The sequence below is a fragment of the Amphiura filiformis genome, unplaced genomic scaffold, assembly GCF_039555335.1.
Source record: "Amphiura filiformis unplaced genomic scaffold, Afil_fr2py scaffold_22, whole genome shotgun sequence".
Lineage (NCBI taxonomy): Eukaryota > Metazoa > Echinodermata > Ophiuroidea > Amphilepidida > Amphiuridae > Amphiura > Amphiura filiformis.
In genome coordinates this window covers 2,069,040-2,081,605 of record NW_027305486.1, presented here as the reverse complement: position 1 = coordinate 2,081,605, position 12,566 = coordinate 2,069,040, and the positions used below count along the sequence as shown (strand labels likewise).

General features: G+C 37.1%; 1 protein-coding gene across 1 annotated transcript in view; it reads right to left on the bottom strand.

The window, feature by feature from the left end:
• LOC140143462 (uncharacterized) overlaps positions 1 to 12,566 on the bottom strand; it is a 37,895-nt gene extending 25,329 nt beyond the window's left edge. The window contains exon 1 of the mRNA XM_072165295.1: positions 11,993 to 12,566. Within this exon, the coding sequence (XP_072021396.1) occupies positions 11,993 to 12,059 (67 nt within the window). The 5' untranslated portion in view covers positions 12,060 to 12,566. The remainder of the gene's footprint in view (positions 1 to 11,992) is intronic.

Sequence of the window (12,566 nt, the reverse complement as noted above, 5' to 3'; positions counted from 1 at the left end):
ATGCAGCGGAAGGTAGACGCATTTCTGCAATGGGGACGGAGAGATGCGGCGCACTTTTACGTCGCCGTTCCCTGATTGGTTGGTGCTGTTGCTGGGTCGACTGGCATGTGAGAGGAGCGTGCCATGAGCGTGCGCGTGGGCCAGTCATCCGATGCACCTTCACGTATGATTTGGAGCTTGTTGAGTTAACACGTACATTTGTTTCTGTGCAAAGACAGCTTGACCATTTGTTTAGAGACATGACTTTCAATATAAGCGGCAGTCTCTGTATGGTTAGGATTCGTGTTTTATTAATAAATCGTGTTATTTTGTGATTGTACTTCCATTGTCGTTTTGCTCCATATTTTCCGTTCTCTGAGTTATTTATTAGGAAATCACGCATCATCCATATACCACACCCTGAGTAAATCATTACATTGGTGAGCAGCGGTGCGATTTCGATATGACTTCTGAAATCGTTAGTGAACCCACTGGTAAGGATGAATTAAATATGCGTGATTTTCTGGAACAGACCAAAGTCCGGCTGCAAGAAATAAAAAGCCGTAACAGTGTCTCGTATACGAGCTTGTGGTAGTAGGCCTACTAGACCTACAGGGACAGCTTATTTTGATTTTGACTTTGAGTCTGAAAGTGAACCGGCGAAACTGCCGAGGCTCTCCGATTTAGAAGGGAGCACACAACAAAGTCCCTTGTGTAAAACAAGGAGGCCGTACCCGTACAAAACATGTACGATGTTGCCTGTAAGTCCTGATGAGACGAGGTGCACATCAATGACAAAACCATTGATGAAGCCATCAGAATATGACGGCTCAACACCGCTACAGGATTATTTGGCACACTTTGAAATTGTATGTGAATTAAATGCTTGGCCTGATGATGTCAAAGCAGCATTTTTGGCTACCAGCCTTAGAGGGGCTGCTCTTGCGGTTCTGAGTGATTTGGAAGAACATTCCAGGTATCACTATTCAGCGTTGATAAACGCACTGGAAAGGCGTTTCAACTCTGAAAATAAAGCAGAGTTGAATAAGACGCTATTAAAGAACAGAACCCGTGAAAAGGGCGAGTCACTTCCAGAGCTGGCACAAAATTTGCGTAGATTAACCAAATATGCATACCCAAATGCACCTAATGCAAGACATTCTGGCTAAAGATCAGTTCTTAGACGCATTGGACCCTGATATGAGATGGAGCATATTTCAAACCAGGCCTAAGACCCTGGATGAAGCACTTGATGTTGCTATCGAGTGCGAGGCCTTCAAATTGGCCGAAAATCAGAGGTCATGTCAATACGTCAGATCTGTGAGCAATCTTGAAGTAGGCCTAGACCTGCAGTCGGACAAATTGGAGTCATCTGAACAAGTTGACTCGCTCATTTCGAAGGACCAAATAGTCTTACAGTCCCTGCTGGAAATTCTCAGGGTAATTCTCCAGAAGATCGAGTCTGTGCAAAATAAAGACCAAAGTTACGAAAACCAACGCCGTAACCATGGTAACTATGACAACAAAAGACACAGAAAAGATCTGATCTGTTTTAAATGTGGAGAAGTTGGTCACTTCCAAAGACACTGCAAAACGAGTAGGCCTATAAACTCGACGACTCCAACTTTCACGACAAACATGTCCGATGAGTATGACCATCATGACCATGACAACTCAGAACGAGTGTCAAACGTGAAAATGGTGATGCCTAATATGCCTAATAACGTGGTCAAGGAAAACACGGACGTGGAAGAAATGAAGACTGTAGGCCTACAATACAGTCATGATGACACCTTGATGCACGATGTTCACGGGGCTAAGCAACGAGTAGACCTGTGTGAAAATGATCCTGAAAATCTTATAGATTTTTGGCAGTTCAGTTGCAATGGCCTTGATGAACTGACAAGTGCAGAGGAACCAAAAGAAATGGATGACACTGAAAAATCCATTTATGTAAATCATGTGAAACATGATGAATTCATGTGCAACAGTCAAAATTGTCAAGACCAGGACAAAGATAACAGTAAAAAGTTCTATCAATGGTCTGATAAAGACCTGAGGAAGGAACAGATGGAAGACCAAGTCCTGAACCAAATTATGTCTTGGAAAGAATTAGATTGTGATCGCCCGAAATGGGAAAACATTTCACAAGAAAATCTAACTCTGAAAACATATTGGTCATTTTGGGACCAATTGGAAATTGCCAATGGTGTTCTTTACAAACGCTGCGATTCAGACTGTGGAGACAAAGTTTCATTGAAACTCGTAGTGCCGCAGCATTTACGTATGAAGGTGTTTAACGATACCAATAAACACCAAGAACACTCTGAAGGTACCAAAATAATGAAAATTATTGGCAAGCGGTATTGGTGGGTGAAATGGCGTGCGGATGTGAAACGCATTTGCAAAAAGTGCAAGTTATATGCCAGAAAACCCACAAAAAGTAGATATCACAATGATGAACTACCGCTTGAACGTCAATTTATAATTGATGCCATTATGCCATTTTTGCCTAATTGTGACAATGAATCAAAAATGGATCCTTCGTGGACCATGCCCTTCCAGAACAGGAAGAGGAAGTTGTCGCATATAAATTAATATAGCAAAAATCGTGTCATTATACAGTAGCCTGCACGTTACAAAAGTAGGCCTATATAAAAAGATTATCTTAAGTTTAAAATAATGGCACAAATTTATCGCCAAAAAGTCGATCTCATGAAAATGACAAGAAACCGGGTTTGACATAAAAGGCCTAAAAATAGGCCTCCCGTGAGAAATAAAGAAAGACAGCTGTAGAACATGAAGAATGGAGATAAAAATGTCTCCATTACCCATTTTGTGGGTTTGAATTGAAGTCTTTGAAGTCCCTTCATGTGCGTGGATGTTTGATTATTCCGTGAAAGGAAGTCGGAATATAATGTGTAGGCCTGTAAGCCTATGCATGTATAGGCCTATATGAAAATTGATGTTGGCTTTAACGCATAAAGTTGCTTGATTGAATGAAAACGATTGAAGATGACAACAAACTTGTATTGATATGGGTTGTGGCCTATATGATTGTTATGATGAACTTAGAAAGCCTGCGCAGGTACTTGCTGAACTTGACATCTAGGACGAATGGCCAAAAATGTTCTTAATGGTTTTGTCATTGATGTGCACCTCGTCTCATCAGGACTTACAGGCAACATCGTACATGTTTTGTACGGGTACGGCCTCCTTGTTTTACACAAGGGACTTTGTTGTGTGCTCCCTTCTAAATCGGAGAGCCTCGGCAGTTTCGCCGGTTCACTTTCAGACTCAAAGTCAAAATCAAAATAAGCTGTCCCTGTAGGTCTAGTAGGCCTACTACCACAAGCGTAGTCGCTCGTATACGAGACACTGTTACGGCTTTTTATTTCTTGCAGCCGGACTTTGGTCTGTTCCAGAAAATCACGCATATTTAATTCATCCTTACCTCTGGTTATACCAGTGGGTTCACTGACGATTTCAGAAGTCATATCGAAATCCCACCGCTGCCACCAATGTAATGATTTACTCAGGGTGTGGTAATATGGATGATGCGTGATTTCCTGATAAATAACTCAGAGAACTAAAAACATGGAGCAAAACGACAATGGAAGTACAATCACAAAATAACACGATTTATTAATAAAACACGAATCCTAACCATACAGAGACTGCCGCTTATATTGAAAGTCATGTCTCTAAACAAATGGTCACGCCGTCTTTGCACAGAAACAAATATACGTGTTAACTCAACAAGCTCCAAATCATATTAAGTGAAGGTGCATCGGATGACTGGCCCACGCGCACGCTCATGGCACGCTCCTCTCACATGCCAGTCGACCCAGCAACAGCACCAACCAATCAGGGAACGGCGACGTAAAAGTGCGACGCAAAAGTGCGTCGACATAGTCGCCGCATCTCTCCGTCCCCATTGCAGAAATGCGTCTACCTTCCGCTGCATAAATGCATACCACAAATGGTCGCATGTCATGAATTGGTCATCATGCATCATGCAGTATAATTAATTGATTTAAAAAAAAAGTTCTGAACCTGCTGGTCGAGTTTTATAAGAGAACTTAAAAGAAATCTAATTGATTGATAATGCAAGTTTGGTTGTATATTCAAGCGAGGAGATGTGAATTTGAAATTGAAAAGTTGAAGCCAAATCAAGATGTTTTAATAACCTACATGCATAAACAAAACGCACAAGAAGTTTTGAAGTTTTCTATGAAATTTATAGAAAAAGGCACCAAAAGCTGTCTACATGCGAAATTACGCATTTTCAGTAATGTCAACCCGGAAGCGAACAGCTCGTGGACCGCCAAATTTGGCGACACAGAGCGAGTTTGCAACATTGATGACAACAGCTGCATGTCGCTGTGAAAACAACAACTTGTGATGAAGAATTCGACGCAAATGTCGACGCAAAAGTGCGGGCATCGAGGCTACAAGACCCTGAATGACTATGGTAAATGCTGACGCTGCTGTGATGATGGTTTCTGCGACTTGAATTTGCTATTCATTTACATGGACATGAATGGAGACGCAAAATTGCCATTGAACTTGCACGACTGGGAACTTTTAAATACAAGCTTACTGGCGTGAGCTTGTTTGTAGCTTGCTGTTTCTCTATGAGTATCATGATATATCGACGAAGTGCCGTGGAATTTTTATATAATCTCCTGAAGCTGAACTATCTTTCACCGTCTTTGGACAATGATTTGTATTTCTACCGATGGACTTGAACTTGAAGTTGAATAGTTGTAAATTTGCATGCTAGCACGATGCATGCAACGAACATTGACTGTCATGACTGTCGAAGCCCTAGGTTAGCATCGCAACGATCACCGATTATTAAATGTTTTTAACTCTTCGGACTGGATTTTACTAGATTGAAATTAATTTATGACGTGTAGACTGTAGTGTAAGTTGTATGTAGGGTGTAACTCGCTCCCCTTTTTGAATTAATTATTGTTGTAATTTCCCCCTTAGGCCCGGCTGTTGTTGTTTTCATTCCCCGAGTAGACGCATTTATGCGTCCACACAAAAAAATGTGTCATGTTCGTGAAATTGTATCCAAAGTGTCATCTGTTTTTTTTGAATACCCGTGAACAACAGCTAGCGAGTTACACCTATCCAAATCTTTAGGCACCGCTGACTTGAAAGAACTCAACGTTAGGCCTTTAGGTTGAGTTAAGGGCGTAATTTAAAGATTTTTAATTGAAAATTCCAAATTTGTAGGCACCCAAAAATTAGGCCCGTTTTCCTTGCAATGTTTTCGGCAATATGTTGTTTTGATATGCACTTTCTTTGATTTTTGAACATGTTGAACTGAATGAATGACAGTATCAAATTTAGCATCAGTAGACGCAAATTTGCGGGGCTTTTGCCGCCGCTGTGTTTTTGATTGAAATGAAATGTTGAATTACATTTGGCCACTGTGTGAGCTACCAAAATTATTGCTTATAATGTAAATACTTGTTTCTGTAGAAAAATTTTAAATGCATCTTTACTTTACTGTCTATATGCATCAATTTGAAATTGGATTTATTGTACAAGATTTGAGGTGGGGAGAGTGAAATGCCCTGAGCCTACGGGTGTCTCCCTATCTTTTTCAGGCTTTACCTTTTTCTTGTGTATGAAACTTTCATCAAATGTAATGACTTCGGCGATGCAATTTTGCGTCGCCTTCGACTGACGAACGGACATTGACCCAGGAGAGTTTGTTGACTTGTTTACTTGCTGTATTTGCACAAGGCGCACATTCCTGATTGTTTGCGTATTTTCGGACTTTCATAAATGAAACCCAAATTATTCCTTTTGTTAATTAATTGACGCTAATTGCTTTAAATTGTCCCATCACTTCTCTTCCTCGTCATTGTGGATGCGTCTGCATTTGTGGTATGCATTATGCAGCGGAAGGTAGACGCATTTCTGCAATGGGGACGGAGAGATGCGGCGACTATGTCGACGCACTTTTGCGTCGCACTTTTACGTCGCCGTTCCCTGATTGGTTGGTGCTGTTGCTGGGTCGACTGGCATGTGAGAGGAGCGTGCCATGAGCGTGCGCGTGGGCCAGTCATCCGATGCACCTTCACTTATGATTTGGAGCTTGTTGAGTTAACACGTACATTTGTTTCTGTGCAAAGACAGCTTGACCATTTGTTTAGAGACATGACTTTCAATATAAGCGGCAGTCTCTGTATGGTTAGGATTCGTGTTTTATTAATAAATCGTGTTATTTTGTGATTGTACTTCCATTGTCGTTTTGCTCCATATTTTCCGTTCTCTGAGTTATTTATTAGGAAATCACGCATCATCCATATACCACACCCTGAGTAAATCATTACAATATTTTAATGATAATATTACATACGAGCCTGTTTCATATGTTACCGCGTTTACAAGCCAACACCATACATAACAACCATGTACGCATTCAAAACCCATGAACTGAAAATCTTTTTTTTTTTTTTTTTTTTTTTTTTTTTTTCCCAGTGTACTCAGATAAATACAGAAATTTGATTTTTATACACCAGGTTTTTTTTTGTAAATATTAAACAATACATAAACAGTACCAGCACATACACACTCTCACATACATATTTATATAGTATTTGTCTAGCTTTTACAATAACAACAAAATGTTTAGTTGAAAAGTCCCTTCCAAACCTGTCATTTATTTTGATAAATTCGGTATTTTGAATCTTTTAAAAGAATGAAACTTTCCAATTTATGATAATATTCTATTTCCTTCTGAAGAGGGATAAAAGAAAGGATTGAATTTTGGCATCTTTTTCTGTATATATAAAACTTAGTTAAAATGAGAATTAAATTGATAGCACTATTTAGTTTTCCTAAATCTGTCCCGAAAAGAATATGATTTCGGTTGAATGTGATAGGAATACCGAGTTTTTGTAAACACCAGGTTTCGAGCTGAGACCAAATGGGTTTAACCTTTTTACAGTCTGATAAAAGATGACTTATCGTTTCGGGTTCCTCGTTACAAAAAGTACATATATTATCATTTCTTTTTAAACATAAATGTATTTGTGGTAAGAATTCCATTTAAAATTCTGTATTGAAACCACCGTAATTTTTTATCCATTGTACATTTAAATGGCAACAAAGAGTATATCTTCCATTCATCATCTGAAAAGCTACTATTCAATTTTACTTCCCATTTTTGTTTTGCTTTTGGTATCTTTGAGGACATAAGTTGTTTGCAGATTGATCTGCAACCTTTTTTATCTTTTAAAATAAAACTGAAATGAAATGTAAACGGCTTAGGAATTGCAATAAATGTAGCGTTTTCCTGAAATAGATGCTTGAAATTACTCTTAATTGCGCAAATTACACTGTTGTATTCCAAAAAATTTAGCCTTAATCCATAATTTGTTTCAATTTCATGAAGAAAGAGAAAACGGTTTTGGTTAACATGGACAAGGTCAGAGACAAAATCAATACCTGCTGTCCGCCATTTTTTATAATTTATTTTTTACCACCAATCTTAAACCATTCGTTTTCCCATAAACATGATCTTAAAACATCATCGATTGTATTAGGATTGTGCTTTTTCTTTACCTTAGACCAAGCTAAAAGAACTTCTTTCCAAAAAACATTTTGGGAATTTTTTGCTATTTTTAGTGTATAATTTGCGCCCTTTTCAAGATCATTAATATGTATACCAGTTAAAATAAAAAAAAACATCAATCCTTTAGCATCAATACTTCCATTTACAATTCGTCTAATCCATGTACATTTCAGTGCTTCAAAGAATAAATCTACTTTAACCAATCTTAATCCACCTTCAGAATAATCATTTGACAATTGATCTCTACTTATTTTATCTCTTGTACCTTTCCAAATAAAGTTATAGATTTTATTTTGTAAATCTTTTATAAAGTCTTTTGACGGGTTAGGAATTGAAAGAACAAGGTGGTTAAACTTTGGTATCAATAGGGATTTGACTATAGTTATTCTTCCAAAAACTGTTAAGTTTCTTTTAGACCAATGATGCATTACCTTTGTCACCGACTCCATAACCTTATCATAGTTCAAATTAACCATTTCAACCAAATTGGTTGAAAATTGTACTCCCAATGCAGAGAATTTTCCGTCTTCAACCCACTTTAGATTTTTATTTGTAATGCCAGGGTTTGGTTTTCTACCTCTAAGTGACCCAATATACACAACATTTGTTTTATCTTCGTTTATTTTCAACCCTGACAAACGCTCAAACAAATCCAGTGTTTTTAACGTTTGTAGTAAACTCTCATTACTTCAATTTAAGATCACAGTCGAGTCATCAGCGTATTGGGTGATTTTACAATTAATATCTTCAACTGTAATACCACATATATCAGTATTTTTTTCGAATGAGACAGCCCAACATTTCAGCACAAATTAGAAAGATATAAAGGGACAAAGGGTCCCCTGTCTGCAACCTCTACCTATATCGCATTGTTTTCATGTATTTACATTTACCAAAACTGAGGATTGACTTTTGTTATAAAAAAGTTTGATCCATTTTGTAAAAGATGGACCGATATTTAGAAAATCTAATGTTTTAAAAATGAATTAATGAGAAACGGAATCAAAAGCTTTTTTTTGATCATCACTTATTAGGCTTGGAAAATCTGTTTCATTCTTTCAGCAATACACGATGAAGCTAGTTTATAGGTTATATTTAACAAAGTAATGGGACGCCAATTCTTTAAGAATTGTTTTGGTTTGTTTCCTTTAGGAAGGAGGGTAATAATTCCTAATATCTGCGTAACTGATAATTCCCCTGATTCATATGAATAGTTCAGAGAACGTAAGAGAAAACCTCCCAAGTCTTGAAAAAAAACTTTCCAAAATTCAGTGGTAAACCCATCAGACCCAGGACTTTTATTGTTTGACATTTTCTTCAAGGCAGTTAAAAGTTCATTGTAAGTCAAATGCCCTTCGAGCTTTTCTAATTGATCTTGAGTTAATTGAGGTAAATCTGATCTTGAAAGATTTTGGTCGAATTCCTCCAAATATAAATTGTTGTCTTTACATTCATACAGTTTCGAGTAAAACTTAAAAGTTTCTTCCATTATTTGGTATTGATCTTTTATATCATCCCCGTTTGAATTTTGTAAATGAACGATTGCTTTATTTACACAGTTTCTTTTTTCCAAGTTCACAAAATATTTAGATAGTTTTTCTCCGTGTTCTATCCATCTTGCTTTGGATCGTAACATTACGCCTTCCATTTTTTCCTTCCTCATCTTCTCTAATTCTGACTTTTTAATTTTAACATTTTCTAAAACTTCTGTATTGTTTGAATCATCTAGCTCTTTTTCTAAAGTTTCTATATCTCTTTCAAGTATTTTTCTTTATTTTTATTTTTTTGTTTTTTTCTGATGCATATTTGATCGTTTCCCCCCTTATCTCCATGAGCAATACTTCAAGAAACAGTTGTTCATTTATCGTTAACTCGAGCTCACTTGCAGGGATTTTATTTATATTGTTTAAGTTATATGGTGATACTGCATATTGTTTCTTAACATCACTAATTTTTTTCTTAATCCTATCTATATAATCAATATCTTTTAATAGCGTATTATTGAATTTCCAAAAGCCTTTCCCACGTTTAATAGGAGACATGTCGAGCGAAAGACTAATAAGAGAGTGGTCTGTTCGATATCCAGGGTCTATTTTAGATTTCACTAAATATGTTGTAAGCTCTTCCGATATCAGAAAAAATCTAATCTGGACTGTTTTAAAGGAGTTGGTTGACGCCAGGTATATCTGCGAGAGTTTGGGTTTTGAAGTCGCCACGGGTCTATCAATCCAAGTTCTTCTTTCATTTCTAAAACAGTTTTCTCGCTTTTGGATTATTTATGCGAATATAATTTGAGGTATCTAATTTTGGATCTTGAACCAAATTCCAGTCACCACATAACACACAATGGGCATTATCAAATGCTTCTATTACCCTTTTGATGTCGTGATAAAAGTTTGGCTTGTCATCATTTGGACCATATATTGATATAAGTGTTATACGAACATTGTTAATAGATACATCTAAAGCTACACAATTTCCTTCTTCATCATTTTGTGTTGTATGGACTTTAAAATCTAAATTGTTATTGAGAAAAATGGCAACTCCTCTTGAATTTGAGGCAAAAGAGCTAAAAAAAGCTTCACCTCCCCATTCCGCTTTTACCATTATTTCCATATTCTTATCAAAATGAACATCTTGCAAACATAATATTGAAACACTTTTGTTACGCAAATAATGTAAAACATCTCTTCTTTTTTGTTTAGCATTTAAACCCCGTTAATTCATTGATAGAATTTTAACATCATTAGCCATACTTAAACATTTTCAATATCTATAATGATATCATGTGTAAGCTTTATGTATAAGCATATTATTATAATATCATTTATGGAACACGTTTGTACATAGAAAACTCTAGACACATATATATAAATTATACTGTGATAAATATGGCCACTCACCCGCACACGCAAACAGAACCATGCAAAAAAGAACATGTAAAAAAAAAACAAAGAAAATTGAAACAAAATCTTGGTAGATACCCAAAAAATAAACATAAAGAAACAAAAAAAGTATCTACACACCGCAAAAATCGCATTTCTTTTAGTATGTCGACGGATTGTAAGCGTATCCGCAAATAAATATTTCGAAACTGAGTAATAATATATCCCAGATTCACAACGAGGTGTCGCGTTAAATCGTGTAAATGGTGAAATGATAATAACCGTCGTTTTATCTTTTCAGTTTCTGTTTCCGTATCCGTATCCGTATCCGTTTTCGTAAGTCATTGTTATTCTGAAGAGGTAGCCTCCCAGGCGTGACCAATTTTTTATTCTAGCCTTTTGTCACTTACCAATAATTTGAAGCAAGTCAATATTCGTATTTGTTTCCGTATTAAAGTTATGTTAATTTCTGAGATGAAAACCTGAGATGAGAGTGTTGGTGCTAATCTAGACAAAAGAAGAGTCTAAATTTTACGGTCCTAAATTCGCGGTAAGTTATACCATGATACGGCTTCAATTGACTTGCGTTTGGTGTATATGCACTGACGCTTAGGCGTGTGTGGCTCGTAAAAGTAGTTTAGCATTGAAATATATACTAACCGTGTTGCCAAGTTATAAACAAAAGTCTTTCATATTGGCGATGAATCGAGCGTCTGAAATAACCAAATATCTCCCAATGAGGCGCGTACAAGTGGCGATTTGGTAATCATGATTTATAAAGATAATTTATTCTATTCGTTCGTAACAATGGCAAGCTAATCTGGTTATTGGATGGGCCTATATGCAAGACTCGGGTTTATTTTAAATGTTTAATTTTGCAGAGCTTATTTTCATTCATGGATCATACTGATAAATTTCGCAAAGAGGGAGGGGGATACTTGAGACTGACAGACTGAACAAGTGAGAGTGGGAGGGGCGAGGAAGAAAGAGAGGAGAGGGAGAGACGGAAAGACTAGAAGACTAGAACTCGAGAGGAGAGAGAAGGGGGCGGGGAGGGAGCGTGGAGACTGATCATTCGGAGGGGGGAGGAGGAAGCAAAATAGGGAGTTAGACATTGATACGACCCTGGGTGCGACCGGCTCATAAGCGGACCTTTTGTGATTTAAGGGCTTGTAATCAACGTTTTTACAGAAAAAAGTAGACCTTTTCATTCGGATTGGGATTTTGTCATTATTTAATTAAACAACATCAAAGACGAGAGGGCGCTAGCCATTAAAACACCAGTGTTCCATTATATTTTCTCTCCAGCCTTTATTGACACAGCATCCACCTCTATTGAAATAAGCTGATTGGTACTTCAAAATTAACAATGAATTCAAGTTACAGATATCAATTCACTTAACAATAAAGTCAGATTACAGTAAACTTACTTAATCCCTTGTGTTTTCGTATCTGAACAATAGGCTTACGAAAACTGAAAAGATAAAAAGACCCTCAGTAATCATTGTGGTAACTCATATACACTTACCTGCAAAAGTGTATTGACACAGTGCAAGCATACTTGCGAATGCTATGAAGAAATGTATAGTAGCCATGTGACTTTATGTATCACACAATTCGTAATACAACCACAATGGACGATAAAACAAGTAATTAGTATTGGACCGACCTGGTCTGGTTCTTCAAGCCGAGTATGAGTGGGCTATGATTTTGCTTTGTATATATTGCTGGTGGGTGACAACCTTGAGAAACAGGACAATACAACTGTCACTATGGATAACAATGGCCTCATCCCAATGGCACAGTTGAATAACCTCAATTAAACAATCATAGTGCAACATTGACCTCCAGCTGCAGAGTATGAGTTTTTGTACCCAAAATTTCAAAGGTCATTCAACGAATAAACATATGTATTGGGGCTAAAGAACTGTGCCCCTGATAGATGAGAATGTTGTTGAACCTAGTGTGTATTATCCTCGTTTATTAAGTGACACGTGACAAATCAACCCATAGTAGAGACTATTGCCTTCCCATCATGCATTATTCCAGTGTCACTATAAACCAGCGAAATTTTGAAAAACCTAAGACAACTGCTTTGACTA